Raw genomic sequence first — 25,369 nt, 5'->3', positions numbered from 1 at the left:
CTTAACTTTACCTAATTTTGAGATTATTAAAAAGCTACAATAATGAAGAAATTGTATTAGTGAAATGTCAGACATATAGATTAACCAAATGGAACAGGGAGTACCAAAATATATCTACTTACATACGGCCAAGTTATTTTCAACAAACATGCTAAGTGATTTTAATGGGTTAAAAAAAAAAGTCTTTCATCAAATAGTTATCCATATGGGGGAAAAATAACATCGACTCTTACCACACAGGATCCACAAAAATTAAATTTAATTTGATCAAAGGGCTAACTGTAGAAGCTAAAAGCTAAAACCATAAAACTTCTTGAAAACACAAGAAAAAATCTTTATGATGTTGGGATATGCAAAGGTTTTTTAGGACACCAAAGTATGAAGCATATTAATTGAATTTTCATTAAATTTAGAGCTTCCTTTTTGAAAAATACTAAGAAAAAAAAAGTAAACTACATAATGGGAGAAAATACACTACACCAAATGTATTTGTATTCAGAATATATTTAAAAAACACTTAGACTTCCATAATAAGAAAACTAAAAACTCATTTTAAAAAATAGGACAAATTTGAACAGACACTTAACTGAAAAAGATATGTCAATGGTTACTAAGCACATGAAAAGATCTTCAACCTCATTAGTTATCAGAACACTGCAAATTAAGATAATGAAATACCATTACAATTATCATAATTTTTGAAATGGAAAAGACTGATAAATACCAAGTGTTGACAAGGATGTGGAGCTGATGTTGGGGGGAATATACAATAGAACGAACATTCTGGAAAAGGATTTGACAGTTTCTTTTTAAAGATAAACATACACCACCTATCATATTACCCTACCATTCCATGCTAAATATTTACCTAAGAAAAATGAAAGCATATGTCCACACAATGATTTCATATTGAATGTTCATAGCAGCTTTATTTGGAATAAACGCAATATTAAAAACAATCCAAATGTCCTTCAACAAGTGAATGGGTAAACAGACAGCAGATTCATACACTAAAATAAGCTGGAATTAGCAATGAAAAGGAATGAACTAGTGGTATTACGGTGTGGATGAGTCTCAAAACATTACACTAAAAGAATTCAGATATAAAAAAAGTACATACGTGATTCCATCTATAAGAAATTCTGTAATATGAAAAACTTACTCTGTAATGACAGAAAGCAGATTAGTGGCTGCCCGGATTTAGGACTAGGGTTAACCACAAAGAGACCAAGGGAACCTTTTGGATTGAAGAAAGTGTTTCTGTCTTGATTGGGATGGTTTCATGGGTGTATACTCATTTGCCAAAACTCATCAAACTGTACACCTAACATGGTAATTTATTTAATATAAATTAACCTTAATAAAATTGATTTAAAAAGGTAAGTTTTACAAGAAAAAACATGGAGCACTTTTATTAGGCTCTACCTGGAAAAACTAAAAGGCAAGGAAAACCCCATTTCCTTAATCAAGGCTTTTTTAGTTGGAATCATGGTGACTGTGGTATTTCTTAATGTTTCTTTCACGGTCCTAAATGTTTATATCATTATTAAGAACTAACGAAGGCCAGCTTAACTAATGATTAATAGTATCATGTAATCGTCGTAACAAATATTAATACCACCTGTCTGAATTTAAGCACTTATCTGAAGATGTTCTGTCACACACTTACTTTTTATTACAGTCTTCTCAGTCACAATTTGAACAAGGTTTTGATATACCCACCTTAGCTGACATCTGTGTTATGCTGGCAGCATAGAACCATTGTGTAATCCATCCCATCCCCTCTGAGTTACAATCATGAGTTACAAACGAAGTGGCTTTATATTGATTTCAGTTCCTATTCTGTGTCGTCCACTATTAGGAAAGGTCTCTGGTTAACTACACGTCATTTCTTAAATAAGCATAGGCTCTAGTTACCACCACCTCAGACCCTAGCGTTCACAGTGACCAGGTGTGTAATTGAAAACATGAGCATAATTGAAATTACACAACTTTTCATATTGCAAAAGACTTGCAACTACTCACTGAATCTGCTTTCTAAGAAGGTAAAAGTTTTGGTTCTTTTTTGAGGAGGTTCCTTTTTCGTACTATAAAAGGAAGACTAACATGGTTTAAGTATTTCAAGGAATCAGGAAGTCATCAGGGATGTGTACAAGCCATGTGTATAAACGATGTTCTCAGTGGCATTATTTTAAACAGCAAAAAAGTATAAGCAATCTAAATGTCCTAAAGGAGAGGGTTAATTTTTAAATTATTGTATGCTGGGAGTCTTTTAGATTTTTTATTCCATTTTTCAATTAGAGTGGACATACAATATTAATTTCAGGTGTACAGCATAGTCATTAGAGATTTACATACTTTACGAAATGAAAATCCATTATACATCTGACAATATTATTAAAAGCATACTGTTTCCTATTTTTCTGATATGTTATGTTATTCATTAATACTAGCCTCATACTTACCAGCCACGATTTACTTGCCTTTTGTATCGGCTTGCTATTGGGAGCACTCTCAGTTTGGCTTGTGTCCCTATGACAAGCCATCTTGTTTTCTAAGCCTGTCCTTATTTTCCAGCTCCACAAGATGTTCTAAGCTCACCTTGTATTTTCCCTGCCCAGCCTTGGAATCAACAGTTATCCAAGGAGTCTTACTTCTTTTATTGGTGAGCAGTATTTTTAGAACTCATGATCTGGATCACTTTTGCTTCTCAACCTTCTCAGTGGACAGTTAGGAGACAAGTGTGTTTCTAACCCAGGTACACACATTTCTATTTCCATAACTATCTAGATTTCAAACACACACATGAGTTCCAGTATCACAGGATTCATTCTTGCCTTTCCCTTTTCCTTACTTGTAACTTCTTCTGCAGTGAGAAACCTGCAAATTATCATTGTCTGCAAAATATCTACTTATCTGTTCAATGCTGGTAAACATATAGTTTCAGAACTGCTAACCCCATACCCCCATGAGAACAACTTACCAACTAGAAGACAGTATCCCTAACAGCTGTCTTTGGCCTCAGAGTACCCAACTGAAACACAGAGTGACTTAGGACAGCTCCCTTATTTCCAGTATCTTTCAATATGGTCATGTGATCCATTCCTATACAGTTATCTTTGTCACAAACTACATTCTATCTGTTGTTGGAGGACCCCTCTATGGATATTCTGGACCACCAGAGAGACGAACAAGTGGGTCCTAGAGTAAATTAAGCCTGAAATATTGCTGAAGGCAAAAATGACAAAACTGAAGCTGCCTTATTTCAGGCACATCATGAGCAGGCAAAGTTCTTTGGAAAAGACAATGGTGCTGGGAAAATAGAAAGCATGAGGAAAAGAGGAATACCAAGTAGAGATGGATTTATTCCATAAAAGAAGCCATAGGTATGAATCTACAGAAGCTGAGCAAGGCTGCTGAGGACAAGACAGTGTGGACCTCACTCATTCATAGGGTCACCAGGAGTTGAAGCCAACTCAAGGGCATATAATGACAACAAATAAAAATCCCCAAAAAACCCCTTAAAAACCTAAACCAAATGTCAGCAAATCTACTCTTTAGTATGAGTAGATTTCTGTCCCAAGCAACAGAGCAAAACCCATCTTGGGTCTCTCTCAGAGCTCATTTGCTCCCATTTTACTTGCAATCCTATTCAGCTTCATGACTTTTCCCAATTGATTATATGTTAAGAACTAGAGGGAAAGGAGAGGCTGGACAAGAAGAAATGACAAAAAGGAAGAAGACAAATTCTACAACAGGTAAATAAATATAAGACCTAAGAAAAAAAGCCGAAATATTCAGTAGAGTCACAAGTAGTAACAACAAGCCTGAAGATGCTCAAGGCACAGTTCCTAAGGAAGCAGGATTTGAAGCGTCTCAGTGAAGCAGAGAAGCAGCAGGGCAGGTTCAGGAAGGAGAGAGGCAACGATGGAAGCAGATGAGGTAAAATTGAGCATGACCAGAGCACTGCACAGCAGCAGGAGAAAATAGAACCAGAGAGCCTCTAGGCAAACCAAGGAAAGTGAGGAGCAATAAGGAGCAAGTGAGAGGGGTACTTTAGGATAGCTCTAGAAGCAAAGGGACTGCGATTTCCTTTTCTCTGTAATGCATGAATTATATAGAATGGAAGAGTGTTTCTAAACTTTTCTGGTAAATGCCACGCCCCATCATTCCCAGACATATTTTAGAAGGGTGTCACAGTTGGGAATCACTATTACTTCTGAACCCCCTCCAACTAAGATTTTGTCTAGCTTTAAATTCTGTACTTTGTGTTGTCTAAAAAGAGATTTTTGTTTTGTTTTCAAACATGAATTGTAATATTCAATGTGTTCAAATATTTCACCTCTTTCTTAACCCTCACTTCCATCCTCCTTGAGAACAATGGGCTAGAGGAGCCCCAAAGTTAAAAACACTAGGATTTCAAGTATTACTTAATTACACACACACATACGAAATAGGTGTTTTCGTGTTGGGGTTGTTGTGGAACTCCTCACTCCTCTTGGGTGAAACCAGTTATTCACAAGCATCGAAGATGGCCCATAACACTATTACTAGGAGTGAAAGTCTCCACCGCGCCGGGCCCCTCAGCCTGCGGACCTCTGGTAGAATGCTGCATTAACCGAGTTCAAAGTCTTTTCCTTCGGCAGCAGATATGGTGCCTACTAAGAAACAACACTTCCCACGTGCCGGAAGAACAAATTCCCTTCTCGCACAATCCCTGGCCTCACGGCCCCTCCTCCTCCTTCTCCTCACCTGTTTCCGCGGCACCAACTCCACCTCCCCCCTCCTCCAGCCACCTCCCCTCCCCAGCCACCTCCCACTTTCCGCCTTCGGCTGCGAAAAACCCGGGTAGGGATCCCAGAGCCCAGCCGGAGTCATGTGGCACCGCGGTCACGTGTTGAGCGGGATCACGCGCAGGCAGGACACCGCACCAGCGGGAGCGCGGCCGCCTACACCCGCTCGCTCTCGCGAGATCCATAGAGTCACGTGACGGCGCGGGCGCGGCGCAGTTTCACGTGACAGGCGCAGCCGGTCGTGGGGTCTCCTTCCTTCCGCGGGCGCCGCAGCGGCTGGGCCTCTCGATCGCGGGACTCGTCGCTCTCACTCCTGCCCGATTCGTCGCTCTCACGCCCGCCCTCAGTCTGTTCCCCAGCGCCCGCCCGGCCGCGGCCCAACCGCTCGACCCCGCCCGGCTCCCGCTCCTGCGGCCCTCGTGCCCATGGCCGCACCCGGCGGCGCCCGGCGGCAGCCGCTGCTCTTGCTGCTACTCGGTAAAAGGCAGGGCCAGAGCGAGGGGCCGCGGGGAAGAAGGGACTATAAGGGATCTGGGGGCTGCGCGGTGGGGTCAGGGGGAATGGGGGGCTGCGGGGATGGTGTGTTGGGGGAGGGGAGAGGGCTCCGAGGTGGGAGGGGGAGCTGCGGGCTGGGCCTGGAGTCCCCAGAGGTTGGCGGGCTCTCTAGTCGTCCCCGCACCGGTTGAGGTCCGTGCGTAGGGTCTGGCATGGAGCCCCCTGGCCGCTGCTTGGGGTGTCGGGTTCAGTTGCCCAGAAGTGGACTAGGGAGGGTTGAGGTCTCTCACTCGAGGGCCTGGTTCCACCCTCGGGTCGCTAAACTTGTTTTCTGGGATGTTAAGTTGAAAATGACTTGGGTGGCTTGGTGGTTTCTGGAATGCTGTGCTTTGTTCCTTTAACTTATGGGGGCAAGTTTAGCCACGGAGGTCCAGGCGAGGCTTTGCGGCCCAAGATCCCAGGACCTGCACTGTCCTACGGTGCTCCCAGTGGGTGACCCACATGGAGTTCCTTCCAAAACTGATCTTAACTGGAAGAGAATAAGGCGGCGTGGTGATCTTGGCCTTTTAGATTTTAGAATTCGACCTTGGTGCTTTAACCTTCTCCCGGTTTTCAGCATGGCTTGCAGTGCTATTTGTGTGTTAATGGATTTAAATTTGTGTTGGAACGACTTAAAATTATCTTTATGAGTTTAGGAGAGCCCATAATGAACAAAATGAGAGGTAGGAGTAGGCCTTGGTCTTTCAGTGGCAGTGTTCATTTCTAGTGAATCCTCCTAAAAACCTGCTGCCACCGTCTGTGCTTGCTGGTTTCTATGAGTCAAAACGAGGGACTCCATTGACATGTTGGGGAACAATTGGCTCTCCATCAGTTTGTAGAATTCATAGAAGCAGTCAGTGGGTGCTCAGTATTAATTGAAGAATTTTGTTTTCATTTATCTGTCCCAATAAGAAAGAGGAATATGTGCTGTCTCTTAACGGGAATCACTACATGGTTTCGATTTTAAGTGTTTAGAGGCTCTCTATGGCACGCTTTCTCACCACTCTCCCAAATAATAATGGGAAGATTCATCTAAGTGCTAGGATCTGAAATATACAGAAGAAAGCTGGTAGGAGTTCTGGTGAGTTAAATAAACACATTCCTGCACATCTTGCCATGAATTCCTTAAATATTTCTAATTCCCATACCATAAAATTCTGTTATTGCAGCAGTGAATTTTGGTTTCATGTTTTAGTTGTGCCTATTGTGTAAAATTAGTTATTTGAGCTACATGAATAGCCACGAGAGATTACCTTATTCTAGCAGTAAACCCAAGGGTTGCTGTTCACTGGCATGTGTAATTAGTTGCAAGAAGAGTTGCTGGAACAAGTTTTGTCATGTCAGAATGGCTGCATTGTTCCTTATTAGAAGAGCTTTCAAGCATTAGAACTTTCATATTTTGTTTTATGTTTTAAAAACATCTTAAAAATGAAAAGTTTTCATAATTTTCTACATTGTAATAGCTTGGAGTATTATTTGTGGAATTAGCTTTTTAACGCCTGTTGCATCATATCTTTTAAGTTTAAATCCAACTTTTAGAAAAGGTCTGTTGACTTGGATTTAGGTCTATTTAAATCATGTTTAAATTAATGCACAGTTTCACTAAAAAACATCTTCTAAAAATAGTACAAACATCTAAATTAGTAATTCTTCCTGCATTAATGATTATAAATTATTTAAATCCTCTTTTGTGTTTGAGTACTTGATAGAAAGCATAGATAAATATGAACTGAAACTTTTTGCTATGTAAGATTAAGTACAATTACATCATGTGACTCTTAAACCAGGGATGTCAACTAGATGACTTCCTTTCTCTTTCCAAATGAAGAATTATCATGTAGGAAGTTTGAAAAGTTTTATGCTAATTAATGTTACCCTTGATTTGAGAGTTTGTCATTTACCCAGGTTGGCAACCAAATTTTTCAGTAGATTTGAGGTTAAAATGTTTTGGGTTCATAATTTTGAATTTATATTGTTAGACCTATCCCAGGCAGTATTAGTTCTCTCCTCTCTGTGTCCACAGAACTTGACTACATGTGTATGCTTTTACTAGAGCATCAATTCAGCTGAGTTGTTATTTTTACACATATACCTCCTTTCCCCATATTACGGCCCACCTTGTGTTCCACGCATAGTAAGTGCTCACTATATGCACATGGAGATGTCCAGCTTTACTGCAGTGGTCCCTAACCAAACATGCATATGTCAGCTTTTTAGAAATGTACCTACTTGTGCCCTGCCAACATAGGTTGTCTGAGATGGAACTTTGATTTTTTTTTTCCTTCCTTTAAATATTAATAGATGATTATGTATCACTGGTTAAGAAGAAGAAAGTACTAGATTTTAAAAAATTAAATCGAGACAAACTAGGAAGTCATTTCTTTAAAAAAGTCAATGAAGAAATTTATTGACTTGTTCCTTCAGATGGCAATCTCATTTCAAAAGCAGGTGTTTCGTAATTCAAAGCATATTTGCTTGCTCATCATACTAGAGAGAAAGCATGGTTCAGAGTAGTACTCACTCTGCAGCCAGTCCATAGCTAGCATGTGTAGGCACATGCTGAGTCAGCAGACCCCATTCTAGATCTGGTTTTGCACCACTCGCTGACTTTGTGACCATGAGCAAGTTAGTTAACGTCTCTGTGCATGTCTTCATATTAGTAAAGGAGAATCATAATAGTGCCTACCAGTTAAGATTGTCATGATAATTTAATTAACTGCAAAGTGCTTTGAGCAGTACCTGGCACATAACAAATGCATTACAAGTCTTGTTAAATAAAATACTTTTTTGACATTTTGTGTCAGATACTGAGGATTCAGTGATGAACATGATAGATGAGTCAGTATAGCACTGAATGTTTAACAGCTATCATTAAAATTGATGCTAATGCCCATATTGAATCCCATACTGAATGCATGCATTGGCTCTGGTGCCTAAACCCAGAGTCTGGCTATTGCTGCTGGCCCAAGGTCACACAGCTAATATGTGGTGGGGGAGTCTATCATAGAACCAGATCTCTTACTACTTCCCACAGCTGTACTTGTTTTAGAAAATGGAATTTCTACATGTAGTATTTTGAAGGAATAAGCCAAAGTTTTTCCTTTATATATCTCCTGGAGAAATGACCAGGTTCGCATCTGACTGTTAGAGATTTGCCAGCAGACCAGGGAGCTGATTTTTGAGAAGGACACCCCTCAAATAACACAAACATTTTCACTTAAAAATAACAAACAAAAACTTCTGACTATTAACATACATACATTTCTCTCAGAATTTTACGTTCTAATGGTCTTATAGACATTTTTCTCTTGACCAGAATTGGCTTCTGGGTAAGTTTCTTGTTTCAATAATCAAAAATTGGGCCTCTCCAGAATGAATGTGGGCATCTCGTGTTGCTAAAACTTATTTTTAGTAATACTTCTTTGTTTTTCTTTGAAAGATCAACATATTTAGTAAACGAAAAAATTGTATGATAGAAAGTTACTTAATGTGAAATGTTTCCTAATGAAGTATTTTGAGTCAGTAGAAAGGTTTTTTTTTTTTACAATTTACTATTTTATAGAAGGGCAGCTCGGTAAGAACTGACTTGTGCATGCTCCCATGAGAGGCAGTGACCTGCTGTCCCCATGGCACATGTGATTGCATGTGACCAACTCTCCAGCAGCCAGGCCAGGGCCAGGCGAGAGCCTCGAAGGCCTGAGAGAGCCCATGTGGCCCACGTAAACAGTAAGCTGGGTCAGTATCCAGTGTTGCTTCAGTATTCAGTGGCTTCAGAGCCCATGCTTTAACACATACTTTGTTTCTGTCTGCCAGCCCTCCTTTTGCCTCTGGTATGCTTACCCATCCTGCTCAGAAGGTATGTGTTTTTAAAAACCTTTGCTATGTCAGAAACAGGTATGGAATAATTTTCTCCAGGTGGTGGTGGTGGTAGTTGTTTTCAATTCTTTTTTTTTTTTTTTTTAATTTTATTTTTATTGTGCTGACATTGGTTAATGAAATCCAGTAAGCTTCAGGTGTACAATTCAACAGTAAGGCACATATATATTGCATTGTGTTCACCACCCATCTCTAAGTTTTTTAAGTGGAATATTCACTCATTAGAAATGCTTTTAGTGTAATCTTGACCAAATAATCCAAGAGTGGGTTAAAAATTTACAAAGTAAAACAGACAAAAAATTGCACGAGTTTCCTTGTTTGCCGTAGTTTGCTTCATTTTCATGTAGCAGCTTTTCTGTACACAGATATTGGTATTTCCTTTACCAGATGCTTATAGGAAGATATGTGGTGTTTCTGGCCATGCTCTTTGCTTTAAGCTTGAATTGTTGGCTCTGAAGATATTATTTTATGAAAGTCCCAAGGGTAAAATGAGTTGCTTTCATTGGAGACATTTATTTTTCCAGGGACAAGGGGGTTTAGAATGAAAAGTTAATTGAGCATGCTCTGAGTAAGCCTAAGTCATATTTATACTTTGAGTGATCATAGCCAGGTGTGGAAATGCTCAGTGAAAGGGTGTGCAGGAGCTTGAAGCAGCAGAGACAAGGGGAGGGTGCTTCAATTCTGAATGTTACAGTACATGGCGGTGGCTGACAGCTGTTTGGTTTTAGAACTAGTGAAAACACCTATTTTCCCATCTGTGAAAGAACAATATACTAAATAAAATGTACAGCTTGTAAGGTTACCTGCTTAGTTCTACCATAGTGATCGAATTACATTTGCTACTAAACTGTTTGATCAGGCAACGAGATACGATAAAGCCAGAGATGGCACTGGCCTTGAGAACTTCCTCAAGCTAGGACCCTCGAGAACTTCATTCTTTCTCTTCCTTCCCCGAGACATGGCAACCCTACCTAGACAGGTTGACTTATGTTCTAGGTCACACAGCCAAGTACAGGTTCAGTTTAATATCTGTTTTTTGAGGACCTTTCTGAAAGGTCCTCAGAAACCTTAGATCTTTGAGTTCATGGCTTTTCTGCCACACCACCAGTTCATGAGAGGTAAAAACATCTAATTTTAAATAATAATTTAGGTCCACAGGGAGAGATCCAGGACCCTACCAAATTTCCCAGAGATGCTCTGAGGAATGAGTGTGAAGTAACCTATATGTCCAGGGAGTGACTCAAATTGACCGTGTGATTTCTCAATAAATATTCTGAAGTAAAGCATTAAAGAGCTATTGACCAGGAGGCAAACCGGTCAGGTGAGTTTAGAAGGATAACATTTTTCAAAATTGTATCCAGGAGGGACAGAAGACCCAGTTGAACCCAGCTTAGGTAATCAGTGTGTCTAGTCTTAAAAAAGCACAGTGGAAATCTCCTAATAAAATCCGTTATTGCTACACTTGTAGACAACAGAAATACCCAGTAGTATTTTCAAAGGTGGTTGATAATTTTTGGTTTTTCTGGAGTTAGCAGGCCTCTTGCATGGTGCGTCAGCAGTGTTTACGGTGAAAGATGGCAATGGAACAGCATGTATAATGGCCAACTTCTCCGCTGCCTTCTCGACCAACTATAATACCAAGAGTGGTTCTAAGGTAGGAAACACCAAGGTACTTCATGCATTTCGTGTATGTGTGTGTTGATGTGTGTGAAGATTACTTAAAATTTTCAAAAACATATTTGAGAAATGCTCCCACCTTTACACAGTTCTCCCTGCATATTTCCTTCTTGGCTCATTACTAACCTGTGCTGTTGAATATACTAAAACTAAAGTCATAATATACAAACCCTTTGTGCTCTGCTTTCACTGTTTTATTATGAGCATTTTTCTAGTTTTCTTTGTGATTATCTTTTATAATCACAAAGTAATACTTCATTATGTTAGTGAACCTAATTTTTAAACCGTCCCTTAATTGGTAAAGATTTTTTTTTAATATTTTGTTCCCATTTATAGCTCTGGATATCCCTTTCTTGATCTGTTCGATTTGTTTTACTATTATGCTCCAAGAATTTCATAAAACAGTTGCTTGATGTGCAGTGCTATAAGCACTGTACTAATTTAGTTCAAATATTCCTTAGTTGTTAAAACAACTTTGTACTTCACTCAGGATGAGTAAGGCTTTTTGCATTTCCTAAATTTCTAACAAATTAGCAGCACTTATTTATATTTCTTCTTTTCTCGGCTACCTATTAATAGGCATTTCATTTGTTCTGTTAAAAATTTACTATTTTATATATATATATCCTTAAACCAAATATTATTTTCAATTCTTTGTTGAAAGCAACATTTTTCCTTACCTCCATATTGATAGCACCAGTGTCTTTTTACCACCACTCAAAGGGCAACAATTTGTCCCAGAATTGCTGGAAGATCAGCAGTTTCTTTAGAGCACTCTGGACTTTGTGCCAACTGCTGGCGCCTCATTAATTCATTTATACTGGTCTAGATACAAATGTGGTCTCTGTCAAAATAGAAGAAAACTGGAAAGGTTTTGTTCCATAGAAATGTCTCAAATTCTAGACTTACCCAAGCACCTGTTAATTTTTACTTCACCTTTTTTTGGGGGGAGGGAAGGGAACTTGGATTTTTAAAACAATCATTTTGTTATATGTTATATTACACAAATGAGATCATACATATGCTATTATGTGCCTTCTTCACAAAACATGGTTTTGTCATCTCAGATCTGTCATTTTTTAGAACAATATTAGTATACAGTTAGTCCCATTCATCTTGATGGACATTAGGTTGTTTTCTAGTTGTTTGTTTTGTACGTAATAGTAAACTCAGAAAATTTTGCATAAACACTTTTCTTGGTTTAAAGAGAAATATTCTTTAAACAAACATATCTATAGCAAACAAGTAGTAATAGCTTTTTTCAAATACAAATACTCCATTCATCCTGAAGCCCAACATGATTTATTTCAGTTTACCAAGATAGCTTTAGTTTTAATTCTATCATAAATTAAAATTATATTAACGAAGAATTATTTCTAATAAATAATGAAGTCAACTTTTCCTTACACTTGAATTACTTTTCAGTCTGTTCCTGACTTTAATACTGACTTTGTGTTTTTGTTTATATTGAAAATTACTGCTTTAACAATGATATCAGAGATAGAACTGAGGTCCAATTTTATATCCGACTTATAGAAGATCTTTATTTGTTTTTGTCCTGAATATCTTTAATAACCTACATTCTAACTGGGTTCTGTTGTCATTGTGTTTTTTCTCTAGAATGTGAGCTTCGACCTTCCACCTAATGCAGAAGTATTAAATAGCAGTTCCTGTGGTAAAGAGAATGCTTCTGACCCCACTCTCATGATTGCTTTCGGAAGAGGACATACACTGACCCTCAATTTCACAAGAAATGCAACACGTTACAGTGTCCATATGATGAGTTTTGTTTATAACTTGGCAGACACAGAGATTTTCCCCAATGCAAGCTCCAAGGGTAAGAACAAAACTTGACCAATTATGAAGTAAAGAAAATTGGGTTGGGGGAGTATCTAAAATTACTTTTAACTAAATACTTCAAGTAGTTAAAAATTAATGTATTTTTTTTTTTAATACAGAGACCAAGACTGTGGAATCCATAACTGACATCATGGCAGACATAAATAAAAAATACAGATGTGTGAGCAGCAACCAGATCCACATGAATAATGTAACTGTCACATTCCATGATGCCACTATCCAGGCATACCTTTCAAACAATAGCTTCAGCAAGGAAGGTAAGACACTGACCTTGCCCCTAATGCTATTAGTATAACCCCAGTGAATGCATAAGTCCCCTACTGTCTGAGGAAATTATATGAATGAACATCTCTACAGCTGGGGACAGAGCAGGTGGCTTCTGTCTTAGGAGAACTCTCCATTAAACCGTTTTTTCCGTTTAGAGATGACCTCTTTAGATTGAGGTGATTAAATGTGATTTAAAAAGGGTAAAAGGGCAAAGCAATTGAAACCCTCTCTGTGTTTTCCCTTGTTAGAGCTGATAGGGACAGTGTCACAGAACCTCTTCTGATTCAAGCCAGCTGTCTTTATGCAGAGATTTAGTCTTACTGAGTTTGGCTCAGGCAGGCCCAGAGGCATGTTGTGTTAGGACCAGGAGTGCCTTTCTGGGGGAATCATGACTCCCACGGGTGCACTTGCCAACTCAGCTCCACTAGTGGTATCTGGTCTTAGCAGGGGTCCAAGCCCCTTCCCAGCTCCATGGTCATGGGTAGGGTAGTCCACCTCTCATTTCCTTCACTTGTAAAATAAGGATAATAATCTATCTTAGAAGATTGTTAGGATTAAAAAGGAAATGTATGCAAAGTGCTTATCTTAGTGGTTGGCAGAGTAAGTAGTCAATAGGGCTGTCATTTTACTGTGACTTAAGAAAACGCTCTTCTCCAGATCTCACTCATCTCTAATTTCCCTGAGGGGTGATTGCCTTGGGGAAGTTGTCTCTGCCTTCTAGAGGGTGTGTTTAAAGACAGCACACACCTTTTTCTAATCTTTGGACCTGCTACTGGCAGGCCTTTGATTTGCAGTTTCCCCAAACAGTCTTGCTTGAAGGCTCAGAGTGACTATGAAAAGTGGCTAATTTGCACAGTCACTGGAGCTTTTCTGCACAATGAACCAGTCAGCCCTTTGTCCAGCTTGTTAAAATTCTCAGAGACATAGGTGCTACTAGCAGAGCCAGCAATCTGGCTTACAGGTCTCCTCCAGCCTGCCTCTGGTTTCTGTATGACCAGTAAGCCAAGAATGGTTTTTATGCTTATATATTTAAAGTAAAAAAAAAATCCAAAAGAATATTTAATGACACATTACATTATTTGGTATTCAAGTTTCAGTGCCCATAACTAAAGCCATGGTGATTGACTTACTAATTCTGTGTCTGTTTTCATGTTCATAGTGGCAGAGCTGAGTTGAGACAGACACTGGACAGCCACAAAGTCTAAATAAAATGTTTACTATCTGGTCCCTTACAGAGAAATTTGCTGACCCCTGATAGAGCTAGGACGAAAAGAAACAAAGTTAAACTGGGAGAAATATAACTAGTAGCAAGTGTGCAGTGCTTAAAGGTGGAGGTCAGTGCAAGCTGGAGCAGCAGGGAATTCTAAAGGAAGTAGGCTCAACTTTTCCACCACACAAACAGGCCTGGAGCTGGGTGAGCACACTGTCTTCGTCTGCAAGGGCTAATGGAATGCAAGGACTTCTTCCCTCAGGCTGGTGTGAGCAGTGTTTGAGGGCCGCAGATCCAGATGTATGCACATGTTAACATGAACCACCTTGGACAGATGGAAGATGACTTTGTCAGGCAGAGTGGCTAACCAAGTGGGGCTTAGAGCAACAAGCTAAACACTTCGAGTTGTTTGTATTCACAATTACAAATCTCCAACTAGCTGGGTTTCACACCTGGCAGAATACATCTGGGTTGCATCAACCTCACTCAGGTCACAAGAACAAAAGGAAAAAGCAAAAACTGTCAGAAGGTCTTGGGAAATGATAGCCATCTCTGGCTTGCTGGCTCAGTACAGTAACCTCACTGTAACTGGACCTGAATGTGGTCGTAGAATACAGCTCCTCACCTTTACAACTTGTCGTCTTCTGCTTCAAAGGCTTCTGAACACAGAGATGACCTGGCCTCCCCTGTCAGGGGTCTTCAAATGGAGTGGTGCTTTGAAGGGAGGTGCCAGGTCATGAGTGTACAGAAGCCCTGTAAAAAGAGATACTATTTCTAGTTTCAAGAAAGATGTGATAATAGACTAATTTTGTGTTTAGGTTAATTAATTACTTTGTTTTTTAAGTAGACTTTTTTTAGAGCAGTTTTAAGATTCATGACTGCAAAGTCGAAAGTACAGAGATAACCCACATATCTCCTATCCCCACACATATACATCCTCCCCAGTGTCAGTGTTCTGCATTTTGATTAGTTTTCGAATGGAGGACATATGTAGGTGATTCCAAATGGAAAAGGTACAGATGTGAGGCTGTCCTCACACCTGAGCCCCAGTCAGTAGCCCTCCTCCCCAGAGGCATGCTCATGTCCCACATAGGGTTTTCTGGGGCTTTGATCTTCCAGCTTGGGAGTCCTTGGATATTTGGAGTTTGTGGGCATCACTCACTCTGTTCTATCAAATAATTTGTCAGAAGTTTGGTCGCTGAGCTGACCTCTCACTGTAGGATGGGTCTGAGACACCTTACCCTCCTCGTGTTTCGTGGTTCTCCCCTCATCAAAGCTTGATTTAGTTTTGTTTATTTGTCTGTGCCAATATGTATGTATTTTAGAAAGGAAATCTTGCTTTTTTTTTTTTCTTTTTTTTTTTTGTCAAAGACACTAGAGCACACTCTCAGTAAATTCTACTGAGAATAAGAGGGTTAAGAGTCATCCTGAAGTTATACAGAATATCCTGTAGAAGTTGAAGTATCCTCCGCATCGTAGACTGGAAGTGCTGGGTGAAGTCATGGGCATGTCCGTGTGCTCTTTAATGGAAAGGAAGATATCCTCATGGGGCTTGTGGAACTCATCTCACTATCAAGTTACATCCTCTACAGCAATCCCTTATCAGTCTAGGACTAAGAAACAGAAAGGCCAGCAAAAAACAAAACAAAAAACAAAACAGAAAAAACATCCTGACCTGGCAGGGGCCTGAAATTTTCAAGGTTATTTTGCTCAGTCTTATGCCTCTTGCCTTGGGAGACTGCTACCCCACCTCTCACACAACCGTGACTTCTTGCTTAACACACTGTTTTATTGGTCCTCCAGTAGCCTGGATCCTAGGTCCTACAGGCAGCTGCTCAGGGTGCAAGTGCTGGGGAGAAGGAGTTGAGGCCTCCAGATCTCAAGTACAAACTGGTGTTCTCTGTAACAAGCAAGGGGCTATACTATACAACAGAATATAGTAATTACCGATATGGTCTGAGTCTTTTTTTTAAATTAATTTTTCAGTTACAGTTAATATACAATATTGTATTAGTTTCAGGTGTACAACATAGTGATTAGATATTTATATATCTTATGAAGTTGACCTGAATTGTTTTTAAAGCTCAGCTGTTAGCATGTTCTACAGTTACTCAGCTTGTGAACCTAACTCAAGAGTCTGATCCTTGAGACTAGACAGCCAGCATGTCATTACAGCACTTTTTGTCAACTCTTTTGGTATTTTATTGGCTGTTTTTTGACAATGGTTCGTATTAAAGTTGCTTTGCAATTAAAAAGACTGGTATTTTCCCTAGAAATCAGGGATTTTGGCTTCATATACTACCATGACAGCATAAATTGTTTAAAAATACTTGATTTCTATTAAAATTGAGCCATTTCTTTTCTTTCTTTTTTTCATCTCTTTTTACACCAAATTTTCTCCTTTCGTTCGTAGGTACTTTTTTCCCTTTTTTTTCTTGACCAAATTGAAAGCTTCAGGGAAAAGATCCCATATCAAATATGTTTAGTATATTTTTAGATCCCCCTAGTCTGTTTTACTCAGGGATATTTTCTTCTTCTTTTTTTTTTTTTTTTGCTGGTCAGAATTTCATGGATTCTTAATTGATGAATGAACACATTTGCAATAAATCAGTAAATTTTGGTCATAAAAGCTCATTTAAAGTTTTTATTTGATGAACTGCAGGTTCAGGATATTAGAGTAGGCTCCTATGGCTTTACTTATCGGGAGTGCAGTAGTGGCCTTGACCAGATAGCCCTCATTTATCTTGCCTTTACACATGTATTGTCTTATCTAAGAAACCTCACATACTTACAGATTTTATTTTAAAAAGAAATAAAGCACAAGCCAAGGTTGCACTGACATTGCTGTCAGTTTTGTAGATGAAGATAAGTTCTGAAGAAAACAGGTATCTCCTTTTCTGAAGTTCTGTAGAAGTAGGGTAGATGAGTATCATTCTGGAGTGGTCTGGGTATAGCTCTGCCTGGAGGCGTGGGTAAACCAGCTGAGTGACACTCTGTGTCCATCAGAAAGGAGTTCCAACCCCAGGCCCACAGTGGTTAGTGAGTTTGGGTTGAGACCTACACAGGCATCTGGGTTTAATGGCTCACCAGAGGATTCAAATTAATTCATCTTTTTATCTTTAAGATTTTGATGCATGGGTACTTGTCAGCTCTTCTGTGACCATTAGAAGTTCAAAATATAAATTCCTTTTAAATATAGTTAATTGTAAATTTTACTCACTTCTCAATCTGGCAGTATTTTTCATCCTCGAGGAACCAGAGTCTTGCTCCTAAGTTTTGCTTAAAGACATTGATGCCAAAACATGTCTTTCCAGTTGAGACGCCTTAATTGCATCATGCAGGTTTATAAGGATATCTTCTGCTGCTGCTGCCTAGAGATTATTTGGGACCTTTAGGACACATAAGCTTTTAAAAATCGTGAGAAGAGCTTCTGGAAGGATGCATGGCCCTATACCATCCTGTCCCATTGTTTCCTTTGTGGAGAACACCGAGAGTGACCCAGCAGCAATCTTTGGGTTCCCTTGTCTTTCCAGAGGCCTTCACATGGGTGGCACTTAGCATACTTTGATTTATTTTATTTGTGGTGATCTCACAGATTGTGAGCCTTCTGCAGGAAGGACTTTGCTATTTGTAGGGGGTAACAGACTGGTTAAGAGAGTGGATTTTGCATTTGTAATTCAGATAGAATGAAGAGGGTATTTTATTCATACAGATTTCTAAAGTTTTGAGTTTTTGACTAGTGGTTAGACCTAATTATGTTATTCATGTTTCTACGTTAGCACTTGGTAACCTGCCTTATGAAAACAATGGATGATTGTGACATCAGTGTAGGTCCCCCCCCCCCAGCCCATGTGTTATGGCCACCTAGAGCAGATTTTGGGGGCTGGCCTGTTTTTTGTTGTGATGTGGTTTTGCACATTTAACTATGTTGTGTTCTGTAACAATTTATAAAGTAATGGTGAAGCTATTTTTAAAAGTACAGCTATAAAAGTCAGCCTGTAGCTTAGCTAGGGTAAGACATAGTGTTGGCCAGCATACTCCAGGTTGGGACATCTCTGGAAATATTTGCCCTGCCACCATTAGCCTAAGGTTAAATTCATTTTTGAGGGGCTTTTTTTACCCCTCATCTTTATCCTCTGTCTAGCAAGGCATTTTACTCTATATTATATTGTGTGAAGGCATGCTGGATGAATTAAACTTTCTAGAAAGTATTAAATTTTCCCATGTGTTACAGTTCTGTGGGGTGAAGTTTCCCATCTCCTCCCCTAAGTAGGTTGGATGTAAAGGTGAATTAGCAACTGAAGAAAAGTTGCCGTGAAGTTTCCTTGTAGCTTTAGAGTAAGTGGAAACAGGTGATGGGTAAAACTACACATAGCAAAGGTCTGATTGACTTCCTATTCTGGGTATTTGGGCCCGCTTCCCAGGCATGGTAGGTCAAATTCTGAGAGAGAGAATCACATGCAGACTCCTCAGCATGTCCTCTAGGAGTGTGGTGTGGCCTCTCCCCACAGGACGCCTCCCCCCAAATCTAACTTCTCCCCATCAACCATGAGTCCCTCTGCTATGGCCTATCTGTACTCCAGCCTCCCTCATTTTCTATATTGCCTCCTGTTTTGGGGCTTTGGCTTTCACACTTTACTGGGTCTTCTGTGTATTTAATGAGTGTCTACTGGCGCCCTCACCACCCTGCCCCAAATAAAAACCCACTGCAGATGACTAGCCCTGTGCACCTGAGTCTCAACTCTGGTCTTGGCCTGCAGTGCCACCCAGTGCCCGTCCCTCCAGGGGTCTCCTCTACTGCTCTCCCAGGTGTCCCATGCAGCTGGCACCAAGTTTGTACTTTTAGAGCAGTGTTAGCATGTGCCATCCTTGGGCAAATTAAGCATGTTCTGTGGGGTGGGGCTTTTTGAGAAAGTCTGTTGGAGTCTCAGAGAGATGGACGTGGAGCTTGGGGTTACTGTAGCTCCTGTTGAGTCTAAGAATCTAGAACTTTGCCTTCCTTCCTGTGAGCAGTGTGGTTCATCCTTCCTTGTCCCCCCAGAGACTCGCTGTGAGCAAGATCGACCTTCCCCGACAGTGCCGCCATCCCCTCCCCACCCTTCACCGTCCCCTCCCCACCCTTCACCGTCCCCTCCCCACCCTTCACCGTCTCCAACACCTGAGAGCCCCTCGGTATACAAGTATAACGTGAGTGGTGCCAATGGGACCTGTCTGCTGGCCAGCATGGGGCTGCAGCTGAACATCACCTACAAGAAGAAGGACAGCACGGTAGGCTGGCTTCAAGAAGTGCTTTCTCTTTGTGCAGTGGAGTGCTGGTGCACAAGTATCAGAATTCAGTATATGTGTGCTACCTTTTAGAATGTAAATTGAGAGAACAAGTCACTGTGCCTGTGTCTATAGTAACCTTATTGACATACAGCCATACCTACCCCTTTGCATACTGTCGCTGCTTTCCTCTGGAACAGCAGAATCAGGTCATGACAGATTGATGGGTGGTCCACAAGCATAAAAAGTGTAGTGTTTGGCTTTCTACAGCAGCGGTCCCCAACCTTTTTGACAGTAGGAACCGGTGCTCCTATGAGAATCTAATGCCTGATGATCTGAGGTGAAGCTGAGGCGGTGACGCTAGCGCTGGGGAGCGGCTGCACATACAGACGAAGCTTTGCTCTCTCACCAGCCACTCACCTCCTGCTGTGTGGCCAGGTTCCTAATAGGCCACTGACTCAGGGTTAGGGACCTCTGCCCTACAGGACAAATTTGTTGACCTCTGGGAGAATGTTAAATTTTGTTTAAACTTTCAACACTCAAACAGTATTTTTATACTTTTCCTTTGAAATAACATTTCTCTCTAATGATGATAAAGTCTGTGGGGCCATGGCAGGTAACTTATTTGTGATGAACATAAACTGTATGACCATTGGGAGACAGGGTGAGAATGGCACTAGGATCTACATCTTTGCCACAGTTATGTGTCATTCTGAAAGTTGCAACCAGAAGTAACAGGAATCCAGAAGTCTGCACTAGTGTAAACTTCAAGTATTTTTCTTCTGATTTTGGTTAAAATGAACGTAACCTTAAGGTTACTGTTTTTAGAATGGCCTTTTTTTTTCAAGACTAGAGGACCCAGGATATGAGATGGAATGGTAATTTGTTTGCTTTTCTTACTCAGACTGTGACAAGAATATTCAATATCAACCCAAATAAGACCCATGTCAGTGGGAGCTGCACTGACCAGCTGGTGACCCTGGAGCTCCAGAGTGAAAGCAGCACTTTCCTGGTCTTCCAATTTGGAATGGTGAGGGGTCCATGTTCCTTTGTCTTTTAAGCAGCTTCGGTATCAGACCAGCCTGGCATCTTAGCATGCATCACTGTGGTTTCTTTCTACCACATTTTCTCATGCCTTGGTGCTTCACGGCTGCAGCAGCTAAGCTGAGCACACCGTGAGCAAGCCCAAGTGAAAATCGCACCAGGTCTCGGAAAACCCACAGCTCTGCCTTTTCTCTGTCTTCCCTTTTTTGTCGGTATTTTTGGATCCTCAGCTCCCCCTTCCCCTTTTTTGTTTACAAATGAGCTTTCATACATTTATTCATCAGACTTTAGGGAGTACCTGCTGTGTCCCCAGCAGCCACTGTTAATACCAGACTGCATTCAGTCTGTGGCTGCAGAGAGAGAAAGGGCATTTCAGGGTAAACGCTCTGCTTGGCCTCCTGCCTCACACTGTCCTCACTCCTTTACCCCGGAGCAACATTTCTGTGTTCTGTACCTTTTTTTTTTAATGCCTGCCTGGGAAGAATCATATGTAAAATTAACAATATGGGAAAAACAGAAATGAGACTCATAAATATTTGTAATACTCTATGCAAATGAACTGTTTAACAATTGGGTTTCTTGTAATAAAGTTTAACTTTCCTACAGTTCAGAAAACAATCAGGGAGAGTTTACTTTTTTGGAATATGGTTCCTACGGTCTTCATTTTAGCAGAAAATCTGATACTGTGAAAGGTCTAGAAGGAACCAATCAAAATTTGTGTTCTTGAGATTTATAAGATGCCATTTTATAGACAAGAAACTTTGCAGTTTCATTCTAAAGCTAGAAACGTGGGAGGTTGAGTTTATTACCAAATGATGCTTTACCAGTAAACATGTGAATCTGGTGAATGGTTAAGGATTATCTTCTTCTCTTTAAGAATGCAAGTTCTAGCCGGTTTTTCCTACAAGAAATTCAGTTGAACACAACTCTTCCTGATGCCAGAGGTAAGAACCCTGCCTCCCTACTACACACAATTCACGTGCCCATCCAGGTACCCCAGACCAGAGCACTTACTGTCACGTGCCTTCACAGATCCCACCTTCAAGGCTGCCAACAGCTCACTGAGAGCACTTCAGGCCACTATGGGGAATTCCTATAAGTGTAACGCTGAGGAGCACATTTGGGTCACAGAGGCCTTTTCTGTCAACGTATTCAAAGTCTGGGTCCAGGCTTTCCATGTAGAAGGTGACAAGTTTGGGTCTGGTGAGTAGCATCAAGGTTAGCGTTTCAGACTCTGAGTGGGGTTCAACAGGCTTTGGTTCTGTTTAGATATTTAACAACCTCTATGTTGCAAGGAGGGGCTTGGGATTGGGGCCCCTTTCCCAGTCTAAGAAGTTTTTAGAGCAGATTCTCCTTTCTGTGTTAACCTCGCTTTCAAAATGCCTGGCATATCTTAGATGTGAACACATCACCATTTGAGCAAGGGTGGTCATTTTATGAAATAGTGTGGCTTTTCTCCCTGTGAAAGTGGCATCTAAAAATGCTACCTGCCTGGTGAGTTCAGTGTTCCAGAAGGATTCAGAGGCACTGGACTGCACTCTGACATGTCTATAATTTGCCATCCTTGTGGAAGGTGATAGTTGATTGAAATTGGAGACCCCTCCCTGGTATAGAGCAGTGGGCAGAGGTAGGGAAAAGGAGAGGCCTCTTTTTCAAGTCTGCGTGGTATCCTCCCATTTGTCTCCACAGTGGAAGAATGTCAGCTGGATGAGAACAACATGCTGATCCCCATCGCTGTGGGTGGTGCCCTGGCAGGGCTGGTCCTCATTGTCCTCATTGCCTACCTCATCGGCAGGAAGAGGAGCCACGCTGGCTACCAGACGATTTAGCACCACCTAGCACCACCGTGCTGCCGCAGACGAGCAGCAGCTGCAGGGCCTCTGTCCATTTCTTTGAGCTTAGATTGATGTTGAGGGAGGCACACTTTATTGCAAACTGATTTTCAGATCTGCTTTATCCAATGTGAAGTTCATCTTGCAACATTTACTATGCACAAAATGAGTAACTATTGGAATGACGGTGTTAATTTTGCTAACTGGGTTAAATATTTTGCTAACTGGTTAAATGTTAATATTTACCAAAGTAGAACTTTAAGGGTGAGATAAGAGTGCTTTTCTAAATGGGCACTGGCTCCACTATCATTTGGCTTTTCAAGGTTCTGGTGTTTGGTCTCTTCATTCTTGACTCAGATATAAGCCTTACAAAGGGAGGTCCTCTGTTCTTAACACTTAAAACTGATGAAGGCTAGCTAACTGTTAGACTTAAATACACTTAAGAAATTAGTAGAAAAAAAAATTAAAACAGAAGTGCTTCAAAAGCTGAAAATCTGGAATGCTTAAATTAAGCTTTAGAAACCAGGACAGCCCTGGCTCCCCTGGGCTCCACAGCTCAACACATGAGTGTCAAAGCTTCTGGGGTGTCACGTCCTTTGGTCTTTCTACGTTCTGCCACTCAAGAGCTGGTACTTTTTTAAATAGAAAAAAGGGTGTTATTTTTATTTACTTTTTTTTGTAAAGTGATTTTCAGTCTTCTGTTTGAGGTTCAGGGTGATCCTGTATCTGCACTTGTGTACAATAATCAGTTTCACTCTCTGATTTAACAGCTTGCAGCTCGGGTGGGCTGTGCACTGAGGATCCCTTCGTGTAATGCATTGCTGTAACAATGCTAATAAAATGTCTCTTTCGTTGTTTGTCTGGACCTTGTGCTTTTATCAGCTCTCGATGAGATGAATGATGGAGAACAGTGTGTAAGCTGCAGTGGAGTGGGTGTTGGTAACAACTGCAGGTGGAGGATCTGCCTCTGCCACCTGCTTCTGGGAGAGAGCTGCTGGGTGGCAGTTTGAGAGCATGAGTTGTGACTTAAGGTTACAACAATGTGGCCATAGTGTTGTCCCAACCACACCATGACAGGAGGGTGTGGGAGGAGGGCAGCATGTGGGCTCCCTCATAGCACTGTGGAACCCTGCGGCTCTGGAAACAAGATCACCCCTTTGAAGATGGGCCCTTATCTGTCCTTCAGGATAGTGGCACCTAAAGGCCCTGATGACTGTGCTGGGTGCTTTCAGAGCAGGATCCCAAGCCTGAGTTTTATTTAATCTTAACTTTAAGCAAAGACTTGTGCCCTCTGAGGTTCTATGGACTTCAGAGTCTAAGGCTGAAGGCAGCCTTCCCGAGTGACTCTGGGACTGCAGTATCCCTGACTGCCACCCTCCTTCCTGCATCCCAGAATCTACCATCTGCACAGTGGAGATTCACTTTTGTAGAGCTGAGGTGGCCCTGTGGTTCTTTGTAGCAATCCTTTCAAACATGCGGAGTCATGTGAAAAAATACCGAATGGAGCAGGACTGCAGTTAATGGCAGTTCAGCACCCTTGAGCAGCAGCATCACCACAAGCACCATACACTTCTGGGATTTTAGTCTCCCCAATCTGGACGGGATGGGCAATTCATGCCTGATCAGAACAGAGAAACCAGCAGTTTGCCTGTCATGCTGGGGTTGGGTCCTCACAAGTGTTTCAGGATTTGTAACATAAAAGTTGAGAGCCTTAAGAAAAATGGCCAGTGTAGAAGCGGGACTTGTCAGGACAGGTGAAGGTCTTCAAGGACCTAAATAGCACCATGGCTCCCCAAAGGTTTGATGCCTGGGCAGGTGACAGGAACATGCCCTAGAGATACAGCTGCTTAGATTTCAAAAAGGGGTCCCCTGTCACTCTGGATTCCTTCCATGGAAAGCCTCACTGGCTGGTTCAGCAGGTAGGACTCCAGGTTGTCCTGTCCACAGTGAGTGCCTCACCGATCCTGAGGGTGAGGGGCTCAGGACCACACAGCAGGTGTTGAAGTGTCAGGACTAGGAAGTCCAAGGCCACTGGGCAGCTGTGCTAACCCTGTACCAGTGACCCACACACAGCTGTTCCTTGGGGGACTGACTCCCTAAGCTCTGGTGACCTACCCAGGCCACAGTTACCTCTTGAATAACATCTAAGATGAATTAAGGATGTTAGCACACTGTATCGGTCCTGCCTGGTCCAGCTTCATTAGTGGCTGTCAGGGAAGGGAGCCACCTTCATAATGACCACAGCTGGAGATGAGGACAGCCCAGGTTGCTGCTGTCCGGTGAGTTTGCTATCACCCGGGTCCCTTAGCTGTGCCTCCCTTTGGGACTGAAACTCACCACAGCTTCAGGGCTGCTGACAGATGACCACAGTCCAGACATAGGATGAGGATGGAGATGTTTGTAAACAGGACATTTTGGAAAATCGGATCAACAGGTAACACCTGTTGGGGTGCTGGGGGTGGCTTGAGCAGGCCAGCTGCCCTAATGTATCCCTGCATGTCCTTCATCTACCCTGCCCCCATTGGACACCTCCCTGTCCCCAACCCTTCCCCACCTGTCCCTGTGTGTCCCTGTCTTCCCTGGCCTGTCCCATGCAGAGCTCAGCCTGCCCAGGCAGCGAGTGGGGGTTTCTCGGCCCGACAGCACCACCATCAGTGCCAGGAGGTTGGTTCATAGCTGCAAGCCCAGAGGAGAGGGTCTTGCTGGGTTCGTCTTCTCCCTCCAGGGGTCCGGGCTGATGCGGCTGCACTGAGCACTCAGCTCAAATCAGACTCTCGCCGTTCCCTACATCATATATGCTTATTTCTGGTTTATTCTTCATATAATACAGTAATTTTTAAAAATCATTTTTAAAAGTTCTAAAGAGAAATCACTTGGTACATGCACAAACCTTACATAAAGGTAAATGCTCTGCCGCAGAAAGGAATAAAACATTTAATTGGCATTAATAACACTAGGAACCATTCACTGTTTGGTTTTTTCAATTGGCTGACAAGCTGATAATCACAAAG

At 41.5% G+C, this 25,369-nt stretch overlaps 1 protein-coding gene across 1 annotated transcript; it reads left to right on the top strand.

Moving 5' to 3' along the window:
- Window positions 1-5,005: 5,005 nt before the first annotated feature.
- LAMP1 (lysosomal associated membrane protein 1) lies at window positions 5,006-23,218 on the top strand. The gene is made up of 9 exons (XM_016151929.2): window positions 5,006-5,270; window positions 10,736-10,857; window positions 12,501-12,717; window positions 12,839-12,997; window positions 19,259-19,485; window positions 20,387-20,512; window positions 21,404-21,470; window positions 21,559-21,729; window positions 22,216-23,218. Exons 1-9 carry the CDS (start codon window positions 5,219-5,221, stop codon window positions 22,353-22,355), a joined length of 1,281 nt encoding a protein of 426 aa, XP_016007415.1. The 5' UTR covers window positions 5,006-5,218; the 3' UTR covers window positions 22,356-23,218.
- Window positions 23,219-25,369: the final 2,151 nt, after the last annotated feature.

Source organism: Rousettus aegyptiacus, unplaced genomic scaffold (genome assembly GCF_014176215.1).
Source record: "Rousettus aegyptiacus isolate mRouAeg1 unplaced genomic scaffold, mRouAeg1.p scaffold_m13_p_11, whole genome shotgun sequence".
In the NCBI taxonomy this organism is placed as follows: domain Eukaryota; kingdom Metazoa; phylum Chordata; class Mammalia; order Chiroptera; family Pteropodidae; genus Rousettus; species Rousettus aegyptiacus.
The sequence above is the reverse complement of the archived record's forward strand: the minus strand, read 5'-3'. Positions and strand labels throughout refer to the sequence as shown.

Coding starts and splice junctions, on each gene's coding strand:
- LAMP1 (XM_016151929.2), top strand. CDS start 5,219: ATGGCCGCACCCGGCGGCGCCCGGCGGCAGCCGCTGCTCTTGCTGCTA. Junction 19,486..20,386: donor ACAAGAAGAAGGACAGCACG/GTAGGCTGGCTT, acceptor TTTCTTACTCAG/ACTGTGACAAGAATATTCAA. Junction 20,513..21,403: donor TGGTCTTCCAATTTGGAATG/GTGAGGGGTCCA, acceptor CTTCTCTTTAAG/AATGCAAGTTCTAGCCGGTT.